General features: G+C 45.3%; 1 protein-coding gene across 1 annotated transcript in view; it reads right to left on the bottom strand.

Moving 5' to 3' along the window:
* Nucleotides 1–27,305, bottom strand: part of TRPC7 (transient receptor potential cation channel subfamily C member 7) — a 143,943-nt gene that overhangs the window by 25,416 nt on the left and 91,222 nt on the right. Inside the window, exons 5-6 of the mRNA XM_055430349.2 lie at nt 16,659–16,892; nt 7,621–7,885 (exon numbers count right to left, since the gene is read on the bottom strand). Coding sequence (XP_055286324.2) covers nt 7,621–7,885; nt 16,659–16,892 — 499 coding nt within the window. The remainder of the gene's footprint in view (nt 1–7,620; nt 7,886–16,658; nt 16,893–27,305) is intronic.

Genomic DNA, 27,305 nt, shown 5'->3' with positions numbered 1-27,305 from the left:
ACCCTCTTCCTCATGATACCCTCTTGATTCTCTTTCTCTGTCCTTCTAGGGCCTAATCAACATCAGAACCTGAGAACATCCTCCTTTCTCCCCGGCCACATACCCTGACATGCAGGCAGCCACCATGACTCATCCACTCTAACCGTGCTCTCCATTGCCTGTTCTCCATCCTGGCTGCCACCCCTTGGCACGGGCTTGGATCCTATCATACTGTGGTTCCTGCCACGGCCTCTTCATGGATCCGTCAGTTCCCTTCGGAGCTGCATTTCTTCCAGAACATTTGCTCGGTTGCAGATATGCCCTCATTCCTATGACTGATTAATATCTGTCTTCCCAACCAGTCTGCACGTTCCATGAGTATTTCTGCTCATTATAAAACCCCCAGCACCAAGCTCAGGCCGAGATTCCCTTCCTCCGCCTTCCAACCCACCCTTTACACTATTGTCACAGTGCTCTTGCTGGAGGCAGATAAAACCAGCTTCCTCTTTTTAAAAAGGCCTTAGAGACGCTGACACCCTATTGGGACTTACTTCTAAAGACCATCACAGTCTAGCTCCTGATGGATTATCTGATTGAATTTTCCACCATTTCCCCAAACTCTCAGCTACTTGCCTACTTTCTTTTCACAAAAGTTGACTCTTCAATGTACCACAGGCTCTTAAGACAACACTTAGCGTTCTAACTATAGGCTGCAACAGATGTTATGGCAGGGGATCCAGATGTTTAAACAGGAAAGGAATAGAGATCACCATTGCCTCAGGCACAGGGAAGAGCTTACCTTTGGGCAGATTTCTTAATTGCTCCTTGACCATGGGGCTCTCCCCTCTTTGTTTTTAGCTTCTAGAATTTCCTCTGCTTCTCTTTCTGTTTCTGCATAAATGCCTTATCTCATCCATCCCTTTGGCCTGTTTCTTGGGCTGCTTCAGGGGCTTCTTCTGGCCACCTCTTGTGGCCCAACGTGCTATTTGTTGTCCCTTCCTCAGACCTTGCCACTGGAAACGGCTTTTGCTATTGTTAAGAAAATTCTCATATATTATGAGGCATTGAAACATCTGGACAAATCCAAATCAGGGGAATAAGGCAGCTGCTTTCTCCACTTAAAAAAAGTGCTCAGCTCCTTTATCTTAAACAGGCCTCCATGATCCTCTGTTTAGGGTCACCCCCTCCATGAAGCCTTCCCTGACCCTGCCAGGCAGATTTCAGTGATTCCTCTTCACTGGGCTGCCCGAGTACCCTTTGATCACATGGTGTAGATAGCTGATGCCCCCACCCTTTGTTGAAATTCCCTACTTGTCTATGAGTTCCTCAAGGATGGGAAGATTATATTATTAATCTTTATAACCTCAGGGCCAAACACAGAACTTGGCATGGAGTAGCTGCTCCATAACATTTGTCAAATGAATGAGCACAGTTTGGAACAGAAACATGCTTTACCCAGGGACAATCACAGGCTGCTTATTGAGAGTGGAGATATGTAGATTCATCAAGCTCCTAAGGACAATAAAAATCTGAATTTAATATGCCATTCTTTAGTATTTAGTGTCATAGGAAAGTGACCCAACTTTTAAAGACACTTAGCTTGTCCCTGGAGCACAGGCCCTGGTTGTGGGAGTGGGGAATTTTAGGTCAAAATGTGGAAGACAGGCCTAAAGCCATGCAGATCTGGGTCCAAATCCTCTTCTTGGTTCTGTGGTCTTGGGCAAGTCCATCTCATTGAGCCTTAGTTTCTTGGTAGTGTTAGTTTCTTGTTATTCCATTGTTGTGTGGATTAAATGAGAGGGCAGATCACGTGTTTGTCATGTTCAGCAGCAGGGTGGTACAGTGGCCCTGGGGTGTGGTATGTATGGGCAGAGTCTCAGGGAGCCTCTTCCTCAGCCCCAGGGCTCACCTCCTGGCTCACTGGAGGGAGGAGCTGGCCTTCCTGCAGCCCTGTTGAGGTGGCTGGAGCTGACTCAGTGCCTTCTGCCCCTGGCATGCATATGAGTTTCTGTACATAGAGTATGGAAGCTTTCCATGACTATGATAGAAAACAGAAGCTTCTAATTTTGCCCAGCACTGCTGAAGTTCTTTTTGTTAAAATGATTCCTCAGAAACAGAATAACCTTAGGAGAGGTATTTTTTGATTAGAAATGTCTCAGCCCAGCTATGCTATGAAGTTGCCTCCACGACAGCCTGTAGAAAAGATCGGCTGGGATCCCTTTTGAGGGTCAGGGCCTACATTTAATCTCCAATCAAAACTAAGTGGGGGAGGCCAAGTTCACCCAAAGGGAAGACCAGAAGCCCATCCTGGGTCATGTTAGAGAGCCCTTCACTTCTCTGCTCTGGGTCCCCTCATTGCCCCCAGCTCCTTCTATTCTTCTTTGGGTACCTATCCTACCACAGTCACCAGTTGGAATATAGGGAAGCCCACCCTTTCCCTTGGCATTCTCATCCAGCTGTATGTCTTTAGTGAGCCAAGGATTTTTGTCTCTCTTTTTCCAACTGTAGGGGCTTCCCTGGTGGCTCAGAGGTTAAAGCGTCTGCCCGCAATGCGGGAGACCTGGGTTCGATCCCTGGGTCGGGAAGATCCCCTGGAGAAGGAAAAGGCAACCCACTCCAGTATTCTTCCTGGAGAATCCCATGGACGGAGGAGCCTGGTGGGCTACAGTCCACGGGGTCGCAGAGAGTCGGACACGACTGAGCGACTTCACTTTTCCAACACTGTAACTGGAGCACTGGATCCCAGGGTTTCCATATGATCTCTAAGCAGAAAAGCTTTGCCTTAGGGAATATGTGCATTCCAACAAAGGGGGCTGCAAAACAAAACTCCAGAAAGCAAATCCTATGTGTCTACTGATTTCTATGATAACATCAAAGATATGTTCCCAATAAGAACACAATTTCTAACAGTTGGAATTGAGAACTTTAAGACTTTTTGAAAGAAAATGCATTTCCAGGCGATTCCACTTCCACTTCCTTACCCTTGTCTCAGGACACTTAGGTTTCATACTCTGAGAGCATAAAGTTGGTCTGCACACCTTCTCCTCCTCCTCTTTGGCCGTTTGCAGTATCTAACAGAAATGACTTAGAGACAGTGAGCTGCCAGCAGGTGCCTGTCTGCCATGGGCAGACAAGCCCAGCTCACTATCCAATGGCCTATGCACACATGCCCCTGTTCTTGCACCTCCCTGAATGCCAGCCCCTGACACTGGAGCCACTGTGAAACATAAGCAGACTTTTGGTTCTGAAGGTAAAGGAAGCAGGAAGGTTGGGAACTGCTCCTAGCATTTGACTGCTGACCATGCTCTCTGCTGGGATCTGGCTACCTATTCTGACTTCATAGGGCTTGAAATTCTCTCAGTAAGACTCTCAGTTAGTTCAACAAGGGCTTTGCTGGTGGTTCAGACAGTAGAGAATCTGCCTGCAACCAGGAGATCTGGGTTTGATCCCAGGGTTGGGAAGATCCCATGGAGAGGGGAATGGATACCCACTTCAGTATTCTTGCTTGGGGAATCCCATGGACAGAGGAGCCTGGTGGACTATAGTCCATGGGGTCGCCAAGAGCTGGACACGACTGAACGCATACGCGTGTACGTGTAACTCAGTGGGATTCGAGTGGGACTGGCTCTTATGAGCTGTCCTGGGCCCACACACCAAGGTGAAGAGGTAGCTTATGGGACAGTGCTCTGTTGCTTCCTAACGACTGACTTCCAAAGTGGACTCCTGAACAGCCCTTAGGGACCCAAGCTAACCCTTGAACATGGCTGGGGTGGGGTTACAGGCACAAAGATAGGGGTAGGGTACCTGCAGTGTGCTTCAGCCCAAATTTCCCTTTTGTAGGGTTGAGTCTTCTGACTATAAAATCAGATGAGAGGATCCATCCTACCCTAAAGCTCTGAAGTCCACAGACAGAGGGCCCCTGGGGGCAGGCCAAAGGGAGGATTCTGAGCTGGGCAGAGTGGCCTGGGTACGAGCTGCTATGAACCATTCACCAAGGGAGTCATTCAACTTTATTTTCAGTCTTGCAGGCACTCAGAGTAGCTCTGAGTCCCCTAAATCATGAGAATCCTTTATCCTCATGTGGCTTTTTGCATATCAAGAAGATCTTGGGTTGCGGGGTGGGGTGTGTGTGATATGCTCCAGAGAGCAGTCAAAAGGTAAGAGATGACATTTACAAAAATCCATTCTTTCCTCTTCACTTCACTGCTCTATTGACTGTTTCCCTGTTCAATCAAACCCTATTCACAGCTTCACAGCCCCTTTTAGGGGCTGCCAAGGCAATAAATATCCTGTCCTTTCTTCACTATGCTTGCCGCTGCCATGCCTTTTCCTCTCCCTTGCCCATCCCGGAGGGCCTGGATCCTTTTTGCTTGGTTCTGTCATGTCGACAGAATCTCTATTCAGTTCGCAGCACCTGGGACAAGCCAAGTGCTTTGGCCCCTCCTCCTGCTTTCACCTTTCCCCATGACTTTTCCTGATGCCAAAGACTCCCTCCCTAGATTGGCTGTGTATGTCCAGCTGAGGATTGTGGCCCCATCAGCCCTAGTCTTGGACCTTCCCTGATAGCTCAGTTGGTAAAGAATCCGCCTGCAATTCAGGAGACCCTGGTTTGATCCCTGCGTTGGGAAGATCCTCTGGAGAAGGGATAGGCTACCCACTCCAGTATTCTTGGGCTTCCCTGGCTCAGCTGGTAAAGAATCCGCCTACAATGCAGGAGACCCCAGTTGGATTCCTGGATTGGGAAGATCCCCTGGAGAAGGGAAAGGCTACCCACTCCAGTATTCTGGCCTGGAGAATCCCATGGACTGTAGAGTCCATGGGGTCTTAAAGAGTCGGACATGACCGAGTGACTTTCACTCACAACCCTCCTCTTAAGTTATGACCTTGTTCATGTCCCAGGTGTCATGATAGTGACTTTTGGAGGAACCGTGGGCCAACAGTACAGTTTCCTTGCAGGGGGAGCAAAGGGGATTGCACAAAACACCCAGGGAAGGAGAAAGGAGACGGAGGTACTCATGCTCACGTTCCCAGTTGATTGCTTACTCTACTGCTTTGAATTTGTCTTGCTTTCTCCTGTGGGTTCCCTCATGTTTGTTTATGAAGGATTTAGTGAGCAATGCTGTGTACAAGGTGTCATCCTAGACTGAAAACACAGGAAGAACATCAGGGCCTGACCACAGAGGGTCAGAGCCCTTGTGTTATTGACTGACGTCTTGACTTGATGTCAGAAAACAGTGCATCCCACCCTGGGTGCATACAGTTAGCTTTGCCTCTAGCAGATCCAGAGCAAAATTTGCTTTTGGGTGATTCAAGCTTATTTCACCCCTTCAGCAGCTCATCCCCCAGTGTTGGAAGTGCTATAAAGTATTCCACCTGACTCACTAATGTGTTTGGCCTGATCTGGTGAATAGCCGGTAGGCTAGGTCCCTGTTCAGAAAGGGTCCTAGGAAGTCAGTACCCAGGTGTCCTTGATGTAGCTCAGCCTGTGCCCTCTCATCTACGCCCTCCTCCTTCTTATCCACCATCTCCACTATTATCAGTGACTGAGGGCTCGTTATATGCCAAGCACTATATTCAATTTCTTCATTCTGGATCCTTACAACAATCCTGTGAAGATGGCCATCTTGATGTTATCATTTCAGAGCTGGGGACATGAATGCCCTGGGGCCAGGGTGGGGTAGGGAATGAAGCACTTGCCCAGGACCACACAACCAACAGAGAGGAGCTCAGACTGTCAGACTGAAACTTAGTCTGTCTGAGCTGAGGGTGCAGTGGGCTGAGACACACAGCCAGCCACCCTCGGGTACCTTTCTCAGCACTGGGCCGGGCCCCGGCTCTCTGTGAACACACACTGATTCTTTGCCTCAGACAGTAACAGCTTCTGTGCTTCAGCAGTTCCAGGGACCCACCCTTCTAGGCAGTTCCACTTGGGCTGAGCAGTGCAGTCCGCGATTCAGAGCTGAGGGGCATGTGGTCCATCGCACTTGGTCTGGGTTCTTCAAGTCACGGACCTTCCCTTGAAGGGTGATTTCTCTGGGAGAAGGGTCAAGTGGAGGTCCTACTGCAAGGTGGGACCTGCTCAGGGAGTCTGCATGGTGTGGCTCCACCCTTGTCACTGGTTGGAAAAAAATTTCCAGCCTCCTTGGGTCTTCTTGGGGACCCATGTCAGCAAGAGTTTAGCCCTGTTGGTCCCAGCAGCTGTGCTTGTGGCTGGAGACCTGACTGTCCTTCCATCCAGACTCTGGATGGAAGCCATGAAGGCTGGGAGTAATTCTGGGATGAGGTGAGCCTGGGGCAGGGCCTGGACTGGAAACGCTTCTGGGCTTCAGGCACTTGACAGAACCACTTTGTTGATTTGTGAAGGTATTTATGAACCTTATTGTGAGATCTTTATGAGCCTTATTTCCATTTTGCCAGTGAGGACACAGAGGCTCAGACCAATCAAGTGACCTGGCTTAAGGTCATTAGCTACTAAATGCCCATGCCAGGATGTAAACTCAGATTTGCCAGATTCTTCTACTAGACTACTGCTCAGTGCTACCGAGGACCCTCCGGGAGACCACCCAGCGTCCCCCAGAGGGGAGGGGCTCCAGGTCTTTGTGGACATCAGCCTGGTGAGCTTTGTCCCCACCCCGGGGCGGGGGCGGGGTTGGGGGAGGCCAGGCACTGCTCGCTCTGCCTGCGGCAGCTCCTTCTGGACCCCGAGGTTAGTTGGCCTGACAAGCACCTTGTCTCAGGTCAGTGTCAGGCCTGACTCCACCTCCTCTTGCCTCCCCTGCCTCGGCCTTCTGTGCTGCTGAGGCGTGCGATGCTGCAGAACTCGTTCGCTGCCTGTACACAGCGCTGGTCTGCCCAGCCAGGCAGGGAGAGCTGCGGAGTTGTGCCCACGGGCAGACTTGTGTGGATATCGCTTCCGCAGGGGCTAACCTGGAAGTATTAGGTCTGTGAATGTCCTGTTGAGTGAATTTGACTAATGAGAGAAAGCAGGTGGGAAGGATGTGGCTGATAAATTCTCTAATTGTATCCTGATGGGCTATTCTGCAATGCAGTACTGTATGTCTCACTGTAGAAGTCCATCATGACCAAGCTGTGGGTCTTGGTAGATGGTGGCCCAATCAGCAACATGTATGTGCTTTCCCTCCTCCCACATGCCATTTTCTTTTTTCCTTCTATCTTATTTCATTTGGATTGCAACTCCTCCTCTCCAGTGAAATGTTGGCATGCAAGACTTGCCCAGGGCTTTGCTTTCTAGGTAACACAGATTAAGCTAATTGTAATAGTAATAATTCCATTTATTTTACTATGTGGCAGCTAAATCACCTTATTGAATCCTCACACTATCCCTATTAAGCAGGAATTATTAGTTGCCTAATTTTAAAGATGAGGAAACTGATACTCAAAGAAGTTAAGGAACATGCTCATGGCCACATGGCATGTAAGATTTAAGTGAAGGTTTAACATAGCTCTTCTGTTCTTCCAATACCAGAAACTGAACTTGAAACCACCCTTGACTAAAGTCATCTTTAACCTTTAGAAATGCCAAGGAAACCCGAGTCTCCTGCAAGGAACCACCTGCAAGAGGCTGCCAAGGATGCCTGGGGAGCTGGGGTGCTCCTCAGGAGAGGGCTCTGGGATACTCACGTTGTAAACGCTGGGTTGTACTTTGCACCTCGGTAGTAGGAGTACAGATTGAACATCCCAATCATGAAGGCCACAAATACCATGATGAAAATGACCATGAACTTGAAGATATCTTTCACAGTTCTCCCCAGGGAGATCTGCAGAGGCCCAAAACTCTCGTTGGCTGGCAGGATGTATGCGATTCGAGAGAAGCTCAGCACGACAGCTATTGCGTATAGCCCTTCTGATATGATCTGAGGGTCTGAAGGCCACCACTTGTCCCTGGCTAAAAGAAAACAAGCTGGGTTACTCACTGGGTCACAGGATCTACTCTGGAAGAGAAACCAGTTAGGTATCTGTAGAGGCCTCTGACCTCATCGCTTGTCTGCCTGCCCTTGTCTTTAATCCCCATACACTGAAGGTGCCACCCTCCCTCTGGGAATATGCTGGCTCATCTGTCTAGAGCACCCTCCCCTCACTTCAGCCCCAGTCTTCCTTCAAGACTCTGCTAGTGTCATCTCTTTTGGGAAGTCCTCTGTGCCCCCTCCACCACCCCGCGCCCTCCCTCCCCGGCCTTCTGGGCAGCCTCCCTGTCCGCCTCTCTGCTCCCACAGTAGCCTGTGTACTCTCCTGCCATGGCCCTGACCACGCTGCTTGCTAGCCTGTCTTCCTTCCCAGGGTTGGAGCTCTATAAGCGGGCGCTGTCCCATCACGAAGTGTGGTGGTGAGGGGCATAGACCTAGTCATCAGGAAGACCTGGGGTGGAAAGTGGCCTTTCTAGACAGTGGCTAACATTTTTTTTTCCTTTGAACTCTTTTACTGTCACTTAAAATTTTTTAAAATATTTTAATTTTATTGGAGTATGCTGCTGCTGCTAAGTCACTTCAGTCGTGTCCGACTCTGTGTGACCCCATAGATGGAAGCCCACCAGGCTCCCCCGTCCCTGGGATTCTCCAGGCAAGAACACTGGAGTGGGTTGCCATTTCCTTCTCCAATTGATTTATAATGTTGTGATAGTCTCAAGTATACAGCAAAGTGATTCAGTCATACATATTTTTCATATTCTTTTCTCATATGGGTTATCACAGAATATTGGGTGGAGTCCCCTGTGCTGTACAGTAGGTCCCTATAGATCATCTCTCCTATATATGGTGGTGTGTATATTTTCATTCCAAGCTCCTGATTTGTCCCTCTCCTCTTTGGTAACCATAAGTTTGTATTTGATATTTGTAAGTCTGCTTCTATTTTATAAATAAGTTGATTTGTATCTTTAAAAAAATTAGATACCACATATGAATGTTATATGATATTTGTCTTTCTCTGACTTACTTAGTATGATAACCTCTAGATCCATCTGTATTGCCGTAAATGGCATTATTTCATTTTTTATGGCTCAGCAACAGTCCATTGTGTATAGGTACCACAATTTCTTTATTCATTCCTCTGTCAGTGGGTGTTTAGGTTGCTTCCATGTCATGACTATTGTGAATCATGCTGCAATGAACATTGGGATGCATGTATCTTTTCAAATTATGGTTTTCTCTGTGTATGTGACCAGGAGTGGGGTTGCTGGATCATATGGTAGTTCTAAGTTTAAAAAAAATTTTTACATTTATTTTTAATTGGAGGATAATCGCATTACAATATTGTGTTGGTTTCTGCCATATATCAGCATGAATCAGTCATAGGTATACATATGTCCCCTCCCTCTTGAAAACCTCTCTCTACCTCCCACCCCACCCCCAGCTCTAGGCTGTTACAGAGCACCTGACTTGAGCTCGCTGTGTCACACAGCGAGTTTCCACTGGCTGTCTAATCTCGCACATGGATACATGTATGTTTCAATGCTACTCTCACAATTTGTCCCACCCGCTCCTTCCCCCACTGTGTCCACAAATCTGTTCTCTATGTCTGTGTCTGCATCGCTGCCCTGAAAATAGGTTCATCAGTGCCATCTTTCTAGATTCCCTATACATGCATTAATATACAATATTTGTTTTTCTGACTTACTTCACTCGATATAATAGGCTCTAGGTTCATCTACTTCATTAGAACTGACTCAAGTGCATCCTTTTTATGGCTGAGTAATATTCCATTGTATATGCTACTGCATATGTACCACAAATTCTTTATTCATTCATCTGTTGATGGATATTTAGGTGGCTTCCATGTCTTAGCTATTGTAAATACTGCTGCAGTGAACACTGGGGTACATGTGTCTTTTTCAATTATGGTATCTTCAGAGTATATGCCCAGTAGTGGGATTGTTCGGTCATATGGTAGTTTTATTCCTAGTTAGTGATTGGAGAAGGAAATGGCAACCCACTCCAGTGTTCTTGCCTGGAGAATCCCAGGGACGGGGGAGCCTGGTGGGCTTCTGTCTATGGGGTCACACAGAGTCGGACACGACTGAAGTGACTTAGCAGCAGCAGTGATTGTACCAATTTATAATCCCACTATCAGTGTAGGTGGATTCCCTTTTTTTCACACTCTCTCCAGCATTTGTTGTTTACAGACCTTTGATGATGGCCATTCTGACTGGAAAAGGTCAGTTTTCATTTGAATCCCAAAGAAAGGCAATGTCAAAGAATGTTCAAACTACCACACAATCCCACTCATTTCACGTGCTAGCAAAGTAATGCTCAAAATTCTCCAAGCTAGGTTTCAACAGTACATGAACCGAGAACTTCCAGATGTTCAAGCTAAATTTAGGAAAGGCAGAGGAACCAGAGACCAAATTGCTAACATTCCTTGGATCATAGAAAAAGCAAGAGAATTCCAGAAAAACATCTACTTTTGCTTCATTGACTATGCTAAAGCCTTTGACTGTGTGAATCACAACAAACTGGAAAACTTTAAAGAGATGGGAGTACCAGACCACCTTACCTGCCTCCTGAGTAACCTGTATGCAGGTTAAGAAGCAACAGTTAGAACCAGACATGGAACAATGGACTGGTTCCAAATTAGGAAAAGAGTATGTCAAGATTGTATATTGTCACCTTGCTTATTAAACTTATATGCAGAGTACATCATGTGAAATGCTGGGCTGGATGAAGCACAAGCTGCAATCAAGATTTCAGGGAGATATATATCAATAACCTCAGATATGAGGACGACACCACCCTTATGGTAGAAGGTGAAGAGGAACTAAAGACCCTCTTGATAAAGGTGAAAGAGGAGAGTGAAAAAGCTGGCTTAAAGCTCAACATTCAAAAAACTAAGATCGTGGCATCCAGTCCCATCACTTCATGCCAAAAAAGATGGGGAAACCATGGAAACAGTAAGAGACTTTATTTTGGGGGGCTCCAAAATCACTGCAGGTGGTGACTGCAGCCATGAAATTAAAAGACACTTGTTCCTTGGAAGAAAAGCTATGACCAACCTAGACAGCATATTATAAAGCAGAGATATTACTTTGCCAACAGAGGTCCATCTAGTCAAAGCTATGGTTTTCCAGTAGTCTTGTATGGATGTGAGAGTTGGACCATAAAGAAAGCTGAGTGCCAAAGAACTGATGCTTTTGAACTGTGGAGAAGACTCTTGAGAGTCCCTTGGACTGCAAGGAGATCAATCCAGTCAGTCCTGAAGGAAATCAATCATGAATATTCATTGGAAGGATTGAGGCTGAAGCAAAAACTCCAATACTTTGGCCCCCTGATGTGAACAGAAGACCCGACTCACTGGAAAAGACGCTGATGCTGGGAAAGATTGAAGGCAGGAGGAGAAGGGGAGGACAGAGGATGAGATGGTTGGATGGCATCACTGACTCAATGGACATGAGTTTGAGCAAGCTCTGAGAGATGGTGAAGGACAGGGAAGCCTGGCATGCTGCAGTCCATGGGGTCGCAAAGAGTCGGACATGACTGAGTGACTGAACAACAAAATTCTGAGTGGTGTGAGGTAATACCTCATTGTAGTTTTGATTTGTATTTCTCTGATAATCAGTGATGTTGAGCATTTTTTCATGTGCTTTTTGGCCATCTGTATTTTTTCTCTGGAGAACTGTCTACTTAGATCTTCTGCCCAGTTTTTGATTGGGTTGTTTTTATGACATAGAGCTTCATGAGCTTTTGTATATTTTGGAGATTAATCCCTTGTCATTTGCATTATTTGCAAATATTTGCTCCCATTCTGTGGATTGTATTTTCATGTTGTTGATGGTTCCCTTTGCTGTGCAGAAGCTTTTAATTTGAATTGGGTCCCATTTGCTTACTTATGTTTTTATTTTCATTACTCTAGGAGGTGGATCGAAAAAAGATATTGCTATAATTTATGTCAAAGAATGTTCTTTATGGTGTCCAGCCTTACATTTAGGTCTTTGATCCATTTCGGGTTTATTTTTGTGTATGGTGTTAGAGAATGTTCTAATTTCATTCTTTGACAGGTAGCTGTCCAGTTTACCCAGCACCACTTATTGAAGAGGCTGTCTAATGAACCTTGTAAGTTTCATTTTCCCCATCTGCAAACTGGGGATAATATCATCAACCTTACAGAACTGTGATGAGGATGAAATAAAATCATATATGTAAAGTGCTTAGCTGGAAAACAAATTGCAGACCACCAGGGCTCCCTGGGGACAAGGGTCTGGCATACAGCAGGTGCTGATAAATACTTGTTAAATGACTGAATGAAATCCTAACCACAAGTTTCGCCAAATATCAGAACAAATGAGCTCACCTGGCGGCCAGGAAGGGGCTTCCCTGGTGGCTCAGCGGTAAAGAATTTGGCTGCAATGCAGGAGTCACAGGAGACATGCATTCGATCCCTGGGTAGGGAAGATCCCCTGGAGGAGTGCATGACAACCTACTCCAGTATCCTTGCCTGGAGAATCCCCATGGACAGAGGAGCCTGGAGTGCTGTAGTCCATAGGATCACAAAGAGTCAGACAGGACTGAAGTGACATCACACACGGGGGCCAGGAATCTGAAGGTTCTTGCCTGAGAAGATGCTCCTGGGTTTTGTTTCCCAGACAGTGTGTGTCTGGGAGTTGCTCCTTGGGTGAGCTAAGGACCCAAAAGTGGTGACCAGTCATCCAGGTTTGCTATGGCATCCCTGTTCCACGTGGCAAGAGTCCTGAGACCTGTCCTTTGCTGGGGAGATTCTGCTTGTGGTTACTGGTGCGGGTCTGCACCACCCTGCCTGTATTCCTACAGCAGAGCAAACCTGTACAGTATTCCTATTGTAGTTCTGATGGTGCATAGAGCAGCAGCTTTCTTTAGTAAGCTGCCTACTATGTGTCAAGACACAAAACAGTGATTTTCGAGTGACAGTAGCACCTTCCTCCTAGGATGGTATGTATTGGGGGGCATCCCCGGTCATCACAGTGACTGAGTAGGAGTATTATTGGGATGATAATATCCTGCAGAGTTCCAGACAAACCTGCTCCGTGAGAACTGCCCTGCTGAACAAGTCAATTGCGTCCCTGTTGAGAAATACTAAGTGAAACTTAAGTGGAGAAACATAGAGGAACCTAAATTAGCCCTTACACTTACATTAGCTGTAATTTTCACAACAGCCCTATAGAGTAGGTACTATTATTGCCATTCTAAAGATTGGATTTGGGGTATGGGGTCCTTTTCAGAGCCAGATAAATGCAAATAGTAAGGATATTACATACTGATTTTTGGCCCCTGAGGGAGATGGAAGAGGAAGGATTTTGTTCTTTATTTGCATAGACTCTGTTAAACAATTACAATAATAAAGGGTGGTAAGAGATCTTTAGTAAGGGAAGCCAGGCCTCTACTTGCCAGAGTTTCATGTAGTGCATTCTAAATTATAAATGGAAATAGATAAATTCATGGACTTTGTGTCCTCATCAAGGTCATAACTCAGAAAGAAAAGTAGGGGACCAAATGATATTTTTCCAATACATCTGTTACCCTCTCTATAGATAAACAGCACATTTGGATAGCATGAAATAGTCCTTAGATTCTTCAAACAGATGCCAAAAGGAATTTTACTTTTATCTCTCCCTATAATTTATTATTTTAAACCTCAGCTGTAATAATAAAAGCCACTCCTGTAACCTGTTAAGATAGCTGTTATCTATTAAGTAAGATAATTAGCTGTTATCAGATCCTAGTGACCCAGTCAGAAGTTTTAGTGAAAAGTATTCAAAATCATCTACTTTATTGACTATGCCAAAGCCTTTGACTGTGTAAAATTCTTCAAGAGATGGGAATGCCAGACCACCTGATCTACCTCCTGGGAAATCTGTATGCAGGTCAGGAAGCAACAGTTAGAACTGGATATGGAACAACAGACTGGTTCCAAAGTGGGAAAGGAGTACATTAAGGCTGTATATTGTCACCCTGCTTATTTAACTTATATGCAGAGTATATCATGAGGAATGCTGGACTGGGTGAAGCACAAGCTGGAATTAAAATTGCTGCGAGAAATATCAATGATCTCAGATATGCAGATGACACCACCCTTATGGCAGAAAGCGAAGAACTGAGGAGCCTCTTCATGAAACTGAAAGAGGAGAGTGAAAAATTTGGCTTAAAACTCAACATTCAGAAAACTAAGATCATGGCATCTGGTCCCATCACTTCATGGCAAATAGATAGGGAAACAATGGAAACAGTGACAGACTTTATTATGGGGGGCTCCAAAATCACTGCAGATGGTGACTGCAGCCATGAAATTAAAAGACAATTGCTCCTTGGAAGCAAAGTTATGACCAACCTAGACAGCATATTAAAAAGCAGAGACATGACATTGCCAACAAAGGTCCATTTAGTTAAAGCTATGGTTTTTCCCGTGGTCATGTATGGATGTGAGAGTTGGACTATAAAGGAAGCTGAGGGCCAAAGAATTAATGCTTTTGAACTGTGGTGTTGGAGAAGACTCTTGAGAGTCCCTTGGACTACAAGGAGATCCAACCAGTCCATCCAAAAGGAAATCAGTCCTGAATATTCATTGGAAGGACTGATGCTGAAGCTAAAACTCCAGTACTTTGGCCACCTGATGCAAAGAACTGACTCATTTGAAAAGACTCTGATGCTGGAAAAGGCTGAAGGTGGGAGGAGAAGGGGATGACAGAGGATGAAATGGTTGGATGGCATCACCAACTCAATGAATATGAGTTTGAGTAAACTCTGGGAGTTGGTGATGGACAGGGAGGCCTGATGTGCTGCGGTCCATGGGGTCACAAAGAGTTGGACACGACTGAGCGAATTTACTGAAATGAACTGATTCAACTTTGATTGGATCTTAAGAGTTTTGATGGTTGTAAAAGCAAATTGCACTTCGAGAATTCAGACAAAGGGATTTTCTTCCTCTTGCAGCTGTTTCTAGGAAAAAAAACATCGCAACTTGAAAAACACCTGCCTACTTGGTGCTGTAGAAGTTGGAAGGGACCACTGCTTGGATGACCACTAGAGGGCACTCTGCCTCCATAACTGGGGCACAAGCCAAGCCTTTGAGATGAAAAAGATTTCAAGGGCACAGGGTGAATCACAACGCAAGGGCAATAAAGTGCAAAGCTTTGGGCTGGGTGTGACTTTAATACAATCCATACAAGGAACAGAAGTCACGAGTGAACAATACTGTGGCTTGAATCACAGCCCTAAGAAAAGTATTCAATGTAGTATCAAGATTCTCTCATCTTTCCTTAACGAACCCTGAGCAGCATAGGGGAGAAAATATACAAGCCCATGCTTTAAAAATGTCTGGATTTGCTAAATGAAGAGGGGATGATTTGTAATACTACAAGACTCCATTTCTTAATTGGGGGGGGGTTCCCCACATTTACATTTAACATAATCTGCCTACCTCAATCTACATTGAATATGGGCAACAACTCAACTTTTACGTTAAGGGGCCAACCTTCTGCAGATCATTACTGCACTGGATCAAGATTTTGTGGTCACAGCACCATGTGGCTTTCATATAACAGGGACATTTGACACTCAAACTTTCATGATGTAGTGGCTGCCACTGTAGTGTCCAGCTAATTGGTAACAACACATATCTATTGTTTCTTCTCCCCCACTCATCTTTCTCCTTTAGTACAGAAGATATAATGATTGAACAAGAAAATGACCCCAGAGGTAGTAGTGATGATAACTGTAACTATCAGTGAGCATTTAATTCAGGGGACAGTGCAAAATTCTTCATGTGTACTATCTTATTTAACCCTCAGCACAAAATTCCTGACATATGCCTTATCCCACTTTTACATGTAGGAAAATTGAGGGTCAGAAAAATTAAGCAAACAAATCCTTACAGTAAGCCTCAGAAGTAGGATTTGCGTTCAGGTCTCTCTAACTCCAAAGCCTGGGAACATAAAGGCTATGCCATTCTGCATTGTTTTCATTTCATGTTGAACAAGGATCCCTTGCTATCAAAGGCAATCCTGTATTTCTGGGAACATTATAAACCATGCCATGAAAACCTGTTTATTCATCAATAAAATAGGAACAACAAAAATAACCTTTCCATGGGGCTGTTGCAAGGACTGAAGTTTATAGCATAAAATGTCTATACAGTTCCTGACATCTAAGTGGATCCCAGATAAATGCTATAACTCTTACTATTATTACTAAAACTTCAATCCAGTACCTCACATTGTATGACCTTGTGGTTTGAAAGAATTAAGGCATCTTCTAAGAACATATCTTAGCATGAGAAAATAATTTTTGAACTGGGAAAGCAAGACTTATCCTTGTACAGAATACATGGATCCAATATGGAAGCAAAAACTCTGGGATCCACATAAAAAATAAGATTTCTTCAAAAAAAGAAAAAAGGAAAGAATCCCACGGGGGCTCCAAGAGTCTTTCCAAAACAAATGCATCCTTTCCAACACAAATGGATGCATTTCTCATAGTTGTTAATTCCACATTCTATTGCTAGTTTATGGAAGGGATCAGGACTTCCTTGGGAGGTGGTGAGGAGTGTCTGCTTTGACAGCAGAAAAGACCGAAGTAGGCCACAGCGACGTTATAAACCGCCAACTGCGGAGCAACCAAGCTCCTGGCCACGCCCTGCAAGCAAGCCGATCAACGAGCAGCAGAACACCTGCAGGCTCATCCTCACCGCAACTTCAGACTCACCGTAGGTGAAGTAGGCCACTTCCGGCGGAAGCGAGACGTTGTGTAATGTGTCATCCTGCACGTGCTGGTCCACGTACAGCTGGGCCTCGCTGGCCTTCAGGAAAGCCATGAACCTCGCAGTGAAGGAGGCCACGAAGATGGACAGCATCCCGAAATCCAGAAGGTTCCACAGGTGCAGCACGTACTCCCGCGGCCCCTCCTCCCAGATTTCCTTGCATTCGGACCAGATCATTCCTGCGGGGGAGTGAGAAGGTCAGGCTCATTGTTTTCGGTTCTCAGGGTGTGTGTGACCATGGGGACCACGGAAGGAACCAGGGTGCAGGTGTAAATGTAATAAGCTCTTTGGAGCTTGGAATGTTGATAGCCAGCAGCGCACAAAAATGAAGCAGATGTAGAGTTAGGAAATTCTCAGGCTGCAAGAATTCGTGCTACCTGTCCTGATTACAGATAAATCATCTCCAGGTGTAAGGAGAGAATTCTCATCTGTTGATAGATTCTTGGAGGTGATATATGAGAAATATAATGGCTGACATTTGTATATTTTAAGAACTGGAAGGTTATAAGTAATCATACAGTTCTAAACTAAGTGTAATGAAACTGACGTCCAGGAATGGGAAAGGGTTTTCTGAAGGTCCCACTTACGACCTAGAACCCAGTTCTCCTAATTCCCTGATTAACTTGCTTTCCTTTGTGTCTCTGTGAATGTTTCAGGATCTTCCTGCCTCTCCTGCAGCTGTTTAGTTTTTGCTTTTTTTTTTTTCTTACTTTTTTATAACTTACTGGATTTTAAAGACTCCTGTCTTGCCTAGAAAATCCCATGGGTGGAGGAGCCTGGTAAGCTGTAGTCCGTGGGGTCGCTAAGGGTCAGGCACGACTGAGCGACTTCACTTTCACTTTCACACATTGGAGAAGGAAATGGCAACCCATTCCAGTGTTCTTGCCTGGAGAATCCCAGGGAAGGGGGAGCCTGGTGGGCTTCCGTCTATGGGGTCACACAGAGTCGGACACGACTGAAGTGACTTAGCAGCAGCAGCAGCAGTAGTCTTCATTGTTATATAGTAAACAATGTAGAAATCAACAAGATGTTGCTAGCACCCCCACCCCACCTCCAAGTCCGCCTCATGAGGAGGCTTAGATTAATAACTTGACTCTGTATACCTGCACTATCCTATATGGTAGCCACAAAAGCACTCCAAATGTGGCCAGTTAAATTGAGGGATTCTGCATATAAAAGTGTAGAATACACACCAAATTTCAAAGACCTTGTACAAAAAGTGTAAAAATATTTCAACAATTAAAAATTTTCAATCATGTTGAAATACTAATATTTTAGATATATTGGGTTAGATAAAATCTATTATTAATTTCAGTTTTTATAATGTAGCTATCAGAACATTTAAAATTAAATTGTGGCTTATGATGTGGCTTGCCTTATATTCATACTGAATAGTGCTGTTCTCTACCTTTATCTTCACTAATTATTAAAAGTAAATTGGTTTAGATGATTAAAAATAAATTATTCAGTAATATTTTGATAATAAACATTTTATAATACATATTTATTATCATATATACATACTGTGTACACATTATATGTATATGTATTAACTCCCTCAAATCTTTACAATAATCCTATGAAGTGCATTCTGTTATTATCCCAGTTTTACAGTTAACATATCCTTAGCCATAGTGAGGATATTCTCCAGATAGGAGGCAGGAGATCTGAAATTTGAGTCTGGAAGGTCTGGCCCTAGAGTCCATGCTGTTGACCACTATGGTCTTTGCTCCTCCAGGAAATAGAATTGGGTTTGAAAGCAGCTAATGAAGGAAAAGGCTTCCCTGGTGGCTCAGGTGGTAAAGAATCTGCCTTACAATGTAGGAGACCTGGGTTCAATCCCTGGGTTGGGAAGATCTCCTGGAACGAGAATGGCTACCCACTCCAGTATTCTTACTTGGGAAAGAAATCCCATGGACAGAGGAGCCTGGCATTCTACAGCCTCAGTTCAGTTCAGTTCAGTCGCTCAGTCGTGTCCGACTCTCCGCGACCCCATGAATCACAGCACGCCAGGCCTCCCTGTCCATCACCAACTCCCGGAGTACACTCAAACTCATGTCCACAGAGTCGGTGATGCCATCCAGCCATCTCATTCTCCATCGTCCCCTTCTCCTCCCGCCCCCAACCTTTCCCAGCATCAGAGTCTTTTCCAGTGAGTCAACTCGTCGCATGAGGTGGCCAAAGTATTGCAGTTTCAGCTTTAGCATCAGTCCCTCCAATGAACATCCAGGATTGATCTCCTTTAGAATGGACTGGTTGGATCTCCTTGCAGTATAAGGGACTCTCAAGAGTCTTCTCCAACACCACAGTTCAAAAGCATCGATTCTTCGGCGATCAGCCTTCTTCACAGTCCAACTCTCACATCCATACATGACCACGGGAAAAACCATTGCCTTGACTAGACGGACCTTGGTTGGCAAAGTAATGTCTCTGCTTTTTAATATACTATCCAGGTTGGTCATAACTTTCCTTCCAAGGAGCAAGCGTCTTTTAATTTCATGGCTGCAATCAGCATCTGCAGTGATTTTGGAGCCCAAAAAAATAAAGTCTGACACTGTTTCCACTGTTTTTCCATCTATTTCCCATGAAGTGATGGGACCAGATGCCATGATCTTTGTTTTCTGAATGTTGAGCTTCAAGCCAACCTTTTCACTCTCTTCTTTCACTTTCAGCAAGAGGCTTTTGAGTTCCTCTTCACTTTCTGCCATAAGGGTAGTGTCATCTGCATATCTGAGGTTATTGATATTTCTCCCAGCAATCTTGATTCCAGCTTTTTCTTCCAGCCCAGCGTTCCTCATGATGTACTCGGCATATAAGTTAAATAAGCAAGGTGACAATATACAACCTTGACGTACACCTTTTCCTATTTGGAACCAGTCTGTTGTTCCATGTCCAGTTCTAACTGTTGCTTCCTGACCCGCATACAGGTTTCTCAAGAGGCAGGTCAGGTGGTCTGGGATTCCCATCTCTTTCAGAATGTTCTATAGTTTATTGTGATCCACACAGTCAAAGGCTTTGGCATAGTCAATGAAGCAGAAATAGATGTTTTTCTGAAACTCTCTTGCTTTCTCCATGATCCAGCGGATGTTGGCAATTTGATCTCTGGTGCCTCTGCCTTTTCTAAAACCTGCTTGAACATCTGGGAGTTCACGGTTTACATATTGCTGAAGCCTGGCTTGGAGAATTTTGAGCATGACTTTACTAGCGTGTGAGATGAGTGCAATTGTGCGGTAGTTTGAGCATTCTTTGGCATTGCCTTTCTTTGGGATTGGAATGAAGACTGACCTTTTCCAGTCCTGTGGCCACTGCTGAGTTTTCCAAATCTGCTGGCATATTGAGTGCAGCACTTTCACAGCATCATCTTTCAAGACTTGAAATAGCTCAACTGGAATTCCATCACCTCCACTAGCTTTGTTCGTAGTGATACTTTCTAAGGCCCACTTGACTTCACATTCCAAGATGTCTGGCTCTAGGTCAGTGATCATGTTATCGTGACTATCTTGGTCGTGAAGATCTTTTTTGTACAGTTCTTCTGTGTATTCCTGCCACCTCTTCTTAACATCTTCTGCTTCTGTTAGGTCCATACCATTTCTGTCCTTTATCGAGCCCATCTTTGCATGAAATGTTCCCTTGGAATCTCTGATTTTCTTGAAGAGGTCTCTTGTTTTTCCTATTCTGTTGTTTTCCTCTATTTCTTTGCATTGATCACTGAGGAAGTCTTTCTTATCTCTCCTTGCTATTCTTTGGAACTCTGCATTCAGATGCTTATATCTTTCCTTTTCTCCTTTGCTTTTCGCCTCTCTTCTTTTCACAGCTATTTGTAAGGCCTCCTCAGACAGCCATTTCGCTCTTTTGCATTTCTTTTCCATGGGGATGGTCTTGGTCCCTGTCTCCTGTACAATGTCACGAACCTCCGTCCAGAGTTCATCAGGCACTCTATCTCAGATCTAGTCCCTTAAATCTATTTCTCACTTCCACTGTATAATCATAAGGGATTTGATTGAGGTCATATCTGAATGGTCTAGTGGTTTTCCCTACTTTCTTCAATTTCAGTCTGAATTTGGCAATAAGGAGTTCATGATCTGAGCCACAGTCAGCTCCTGGTCTTGTTTTCACTAACTGTATACAGCTTCTCCATCTTTGGTTGCAAAGAATATAATCAATCTGATTTCGGTGTTGACCATCTGGTGATGTCCGTGTGTAGAGTCTTCTCTTGTGTTGTTGGAAGAGGGTGTTTGCTATGACCTGTGCGTTCTCTTGACAAAACTCTATTAGCCTTTGCCCTGCTTCATTCCGTGCTCCAAGGCCAAATTTGCCAGTTACTCCAGGTGTTTCTTGACTGCCTACTTTTGCATTCCAGTCCCCTAGAATGAAAAGAACATCTTTTTTGGGTGTTCGTTCTAAAAGGTCTTGTAGGTCTTCATAGAACCGTTCAACTTCGGCTTCTTCAGCGTTACTGGTAGGGGCATAGGCCTGGATTACTGTAATATTGAATGGTTTGCCTTGGAAACGAACAGAAATCATTCTGTCGTTTTTAAGATTGCATCCAAGTACTGCATTTCGGACTCTTTTGTTGACCATGATGGCTACTCCATTTCTTCTAAGGGATTCCTGCCCACAGTAGTAGATATAATGGTCATCCGAGTTAAATTCACCCATTCCAGTCCATTTTAATTCACTGATTCCTAGAATGTCGACGTTCACTCTTGCCATCTCCTGTTTGACCACCTCCAATTTGCCTTGATTCATGGACCTAACATTCCAGGTTCCTATGCCTATCGGGTCATAAAGACTCAGTAGGACATGACTGAGCAACTAACACTTAATGAAGGAAAAAGACTCTTGAATGTTTTCTGATTAACATCAAAGAGTTTATAGCTACTCAGACATAGGAAAGATTTGATGCAGAACTCACCCATTCTGTGTTATACCATGTTACACTTCACCTGCTTACTTAGGAGGTTAATGTGGTAAAAGAAGCACTAACTGGTTGGTTAGTGAGACAGTTCCAGCTCACTGACCATGTTCTCTAAAGGTTAACGCCGCCGGCCTCTTGGCACCCTCCTGGCTCCTGAGCATCAAACATGGATGGCCTGTCTTCTCAGATTCCTCCTGCCTCTCCCACAGCTGTTTAGAGAAGTTGTGGCTTTGTTTAATGAAACAGATTCTAAGATCTGCACGTTTGTATCAAATTGGAGTCTCTGCAAAAGGAAATGACCCAAAACATTGAAAATCTTTTTACAAGACTCCCACCACCACACACACCTTGTTCTCACTTTTTATCTTCACAAAGCCTTACTTCCGAAGCTTACGCTTTGAAAATTTTTGTGGTAGTTCAGTGAAGTAAAATTTCATTAACACTGAAATGTATTTTCATCTGTGCCTGTTCAAATAGGTATTTAAAGTGTGTTACGGGAAAAGCCATTACAGGCTGGAAAAAATAATGCTTGTTGCTTTCCTCTGTGCACCTGCCCCCTCCCCCTGCTCATTAAAATTCCTAATGTCTTGGTGGACTGCTTTTAGCTGAGCACTAGGAGAATTACAGGCTATCAATTACCTTAATTCAGGAAGCCCTTGGTTCAATTCTACCTTGGTCACTTATTGGGTGTGTGACCTTGGATAAGTTCCTTGATTTTCTTGAAATTTTGATGTAATTTCCAGCACTAAAAGTTCTGTAAATCTGAAATGCAAATTATTTACAGTAAAGTGACTTTTATGACCAACATAGAGGCACCTCTTTGGGGATTGCAAATCATTTCCTCCATGGTCCAACACCCACATCAGACTTTCCAGATTTGCATATTAACTTACCCAGACTAATTTAAATTATTCCAAGGCCATGAGTAAAAGTAGCATGGGCCCAAGGGTTTGAGCAACAGGAATGCTTAACGAAAAAAGAAATGTGTGAAATTAAGTACTTTAGTGAGTGAAATTAGGTTTCCTGCTTCCAAGGTGCTGAGGGTAGTTCACCATTTTATATCCAAGCTGAGCCCCCTGGACTCCTGCCCCTAGCATGTTAGTCCAATGAGTATATAGAGCCCAGAGGCTTAGAGGGTAAGGATGTTGGGCACTGGAGCCTCCTTCAGGCAACCCCTTTACTCAGGGATGTCTGGAGCTCAGAGAGCAAGGTCACTGGTAATTAATGGGGATGACTGGCAGGGGAACAGATTGGGACATGCTGGGAAGCCTTGAGGGAAATGAGTAGCTTTTCATTCAGGCAGGTTCTAAGTAAGGCCTGCAGGCTGCTGATACGGGGCTTGACAGTTCAAAAGACTGTTCACCCCAATCTCTGCCTCAGATGCTTTTCAGAAGGGATTCCCCGCTTCAGATTCCCGTGAGACTTAACTGTGTGAACTCCTTAAATGACCATAGCCTCTTTCTCTACATAGGGTTTCTCTACATAGGGTTTCTCTACACTGCCCCCATACCCCCAGACCACCTCCTGGGAGGCTTGTCTGTTCTTCTGGGTTACCTTCTGATTATTGAGTTGGGACTTAGGCATTCTGTTAACTCACAGGTGGGAGAATATGCCGAGAAGCCCTCAACCTTCAAGCCCTAACATCCAAACTCCAGCTCAATGGCAGGTCCTTTGTAACAGATCTGGGCCTCAGGCTCATTTAGGGTTCATTTGTTTTCCAGGCAAGGAGATGATATTAACAGATTCAAATGTTTCTAACAAAGCTCGTCCTTTCCTCTGACTTTTAGTAGCTCATCATTGTTGAGCACCCTCTAGGTGCCAGGCCCTGTGCTAAGCCCTTTTCCAACTCTAAAACTTCCTTACAGCCTGGTAGGTACCTACTCTAATTATCTCCACTTTACTGATGGACAGACTCGTGTACAAAGATGACAAGAAAATTATCCAGAGTCTCAGGGAGTTCAGGACCCTCTTTGCACTGCACTGTCGCCTCCCGCTCCCCCAGCCCCCTGCATGCTCTCTACTAGGCACAGACCTACGTCACTGTTCAGGAATTCATTCACCACTTATTGGACAGTGTTGAGCTCCGACTTTGTGCCAGGGACCATTCTGGGGGTACAGCAGCCAAGAAGATGCTGTGTCTTCCCCAGCAAACACGGTCTAGTGCTGGAGACAGGAGTGTCTACAAACAGTAGTGCTACAAAGTGACAGATGCCGTAATCAGAATGTCCAGGAGGCTGTGTGTGGACACAGGGATAAGAGCAGCCAGTGTTACAGTCATGAGACCCAGCACATGCTTCTGACTGAATGAAGTAGGTGACTCCTGGCATGAGGAATTAGCTGGGGGAAGGAGTAGGGGCTGAAAGGCCGTGGACGTGAGGGAGAACAGGCTGTTCTCGGAAACTGCAGGAGGCACGGAGAAGGCAATGGCACCCCACTGCAGAACTCTTGCCTGGAAAATCCCATGGGCAGAGGAGCCTGGTAGGCTACAGTCCATGGGGTTGTGAAGAGTCGGACACGACTGGGCGACTTCACTTTCACTTTTCACTTTCATGCATTGGAGAAGGAAATGGCAACCCACTCCAGTGTTCTTGCCTGGAGAATCCCAGGGACGGGGGAGCCTGGTCGGCTGCCATCTATGGGGTTGCACTGAGTCGGACATGACTAAAGCGACTTAGCAGCAGCAGCAGGAGGCTCAGTATGGCTTAAGGGTTGGTAGGGATAAGGGGCTGGAGATTGGCAGCAGGGAAGGTTAGTGAAGGCCCAGTAGATCCTGAAAGGCCCTCCTTCAGGCCATGAGCGGGGAGACCAGGCAGCTCGGTATCCAGGTAGTCACCCTGAGCAGCCAGATAGCTCCTCAAGGTGGTAAGTGGAGCAGTAACGTGGTCTGACTTGCTGGGAGAAATTTTGGCAGTTTGGTTAAAGTAGTCTGTTCGGAATTTACCTAAATAAATGAAGAAACCATCAAAGGAATGATTTAGGTGAGAAACACAGCCCATTTTCTTTTGCAGTTTTATTCTTGGTCAAACTTACATGTATGATTCTGCAGCTAAGACTTAGCACTGCCCTCAGAGAGTTTGTAATCTGTGGTGGGTAGGGTGAGGGAGCAACTTGATCCTCACATTTTATATACATGAAAGCTGAAATATAAAGAGGCAGAGCCTCCAAGGAGGAAGGGACACAGTCAGGCCTGGGTCTCTTGATAACCAGTCTCAAGCTCTTTCCTCCTCTTCTCTTTAAGTGTGTTTTCCTACTTTGCTAGACATTTACATCTCCATCAATTGGGCTTTCAACTTGGGTGTCTGTTTAAGAAAACACTGCCAGGTTCTCTGTAAAGTTGGGGCGAGAGTCTTCATGACGTAGATGGAGAAGTGACATGCATAGTGGAGAGGCTTTCTGCAGACCACAAATGTTATAGTCCTCTGATGAGCATTGGTATAGCCACAGTCTCTAACTCACATGATGGATTATCAGCTCTTTCCTCTACCCCAGAGTGACTGCTAATGACTGCTAATCAGATAGGCAAGAAAGATATGTTCCTATGGTATAAACTGATGTCGGAGATTCTCCAGGCCAAGGATCTATGATCTCTGGTTTATTTGGTCCTTTCCAAAGCAGGTCATCTTACAGTTCTAGAGAACACACTTGTTTATTAGCAAATTCGTCTCTCCTTCCTATGTTATGCTCTTCTTGTGTCTTCCTTGATACTGTGTCCTGGTTTTCCTTCTATCTTTGCATGTAGTCTTAATCTCCTTGTGGCTTCCATCTCCTCTGCCCTCACTTTAAATCTCCTGGATTTATAATCTAGAAGTGTCTCAGAACTCTGCTGGCAATCAAGTAAAGCATCTGGAGTTCAGGAAGAATATATTTCTGATTGGGCTTCCCTGGTGGCTCAGAGGTTAAAGCGTCTGCCTCCAATGCGGGAGACCCGGGTTCGATCCCTGGGTCGGGAAGATCCCCTGGAGAAGGAAATGGTAACCCACTCCAGTATTCTTGCCTGGAGAATCCCATGGACGGAGAAGCCTGGTAGGCTACAGTCCACGGCGTCGCAAAGAGTCAGACACGACTGAGCGACTGAACTGAACTGAACTGACCCTTCCATAGAATTGTACAGCAGAAGAACAACCCACATGCCCAGTAGAGATTTGGAGAAGCAATAGATCATTGACACACTATGTAGCCTTTGAAAGAGGTCATTGGCAATACCAGATATCCACATGGAGTGAGAGCTAACAGAAGATGAAAATGACTACAATTTGTTTGACTACAGAAATGCTAATATTAATTGGGGCTTCTAGGTGGCACAGTGGTAAAGAATCTGCCTGCCAATGCAGGAGACCCAAGAGACACAGATTCAATCCCTGGGTCAGGAAGATCCCCTGGAGAAGGAAATGGCAACCAACTCCAGTATTCTTGCCTGGAGAATCCCATGGACAGAGGAGCCTGGTAAGAAACAAAGGAAAGCATGTAGAAAAAGAGAAGGGGGACTAGGAGGGCAGTGAGGGAGGGAGGACCTTACATTTTCAAATAGGTCAGTTAAAAAAAGGCTTCACTTAGAAAAGGATACTTTTGAACACAGACCTGAGAGGGTGAGGAAGTGAGCCATGGCACTGCTCCTGGGGAAAACTCTTAGGCAAAGGGACCAGCCTAAGCCAAGGTTCTGAGGCAGAAACAGTTTGAAGCAAGGAAGCCAGTGGGGCTGAATGAGAGCAAGAGAGGGGGAGGTGGTGGGAGACAGCGCACAGAGGTGGAGGGCTGCGAGCCCTTTACGGCGACAGTGGCTCTCACGCTGGGCGAGACAGGATGGCATTAAAGAGTTTGGAGGCAAAGCAGCACAATCTGATTACATTTGCAGTGGATCTCTAGCTCCCGTGCTGAGCATCTGCTGAGGCACAGGGGTGATAAGGGCAGAAGCAGGGACACCTGGACAAGGCCCCTCAGCTCTTAGTGATCAGCCCCTCTCTCCATCTCTGCAGGAGCCATTGAACTTGTTAGGGTGCTAAAGTCCTGTCCAGCCCTGGTGGAGAGGGAGTCATGGTTCGGGTGTTTGTATATAGCCAGTCTGTCCAAAGGACCACATTCATGAGTCCTGGGGGAAGAGAACCGTGTGCTGTGTTTCTCCTGGCAGTGCCTGGGAGTCGTGTTTGAGGCCTTTTTCAGTAAGGGCCTGATGCCAGTTCAAGCCTCTCCAAGTCTAGGCAGAGATCAGATCAGATTGTGGACCTTTGGGTTTGCCCGCCCGAAGAGGACAGTGAACACCATGCTCAGTGTCTTTCTCTCAAAGGTTGTTACTAGTAGTAGTAATATTGAATAATTAAAGAGCTCCAGGAAGTATTTAGAGTCAAGATAATATTCGTCTTATTTTAGAGCTGCTTCCCTGGTATCTGGCACAGTGCCTGGTATATAATATAATGCTTAATAACTAGAATGGATTTGTGGAGGAAAAATGAGAAAATGGAAACAACGCTAACAGAAAACTCACATGTGCAAGTGCATTTACCATTGCGCTTACCAGGCTACCTGCTCTGTGCCCTCAACGCCACCTTCCTCCTGGTACAGTAGAGGAAGTGTCCGTGCTCCTGCTAAGGACCAGCCCTCCGCTTGCATGCTGGGTCCCATACCCTCTCGCTACTCAGGGACTTTGCTTCTGGAGTCAGTGGTCAATCCTCAGGCCTCC

This window comes from Moschus berezovskii, chromosome 8 (assembly GCF_049115385.1).
Source record: "Moschus berezovskii isolate FMDL1 chromosome 8, NW_MosBer_1.0, whole genome shotgun sequence".
NCBI classification, from domain to species: domain Eukaryota; kingdom Metazoa; phylum Chordata; class Mammalia; order Artiodactyla; family Moschidae; genus Moschus; species Moschus berezovskii.
Note: the sequence above shows the minus strand (reverse complement) of the source record. Positions and strands in the feature narration are given on the sequence as shown.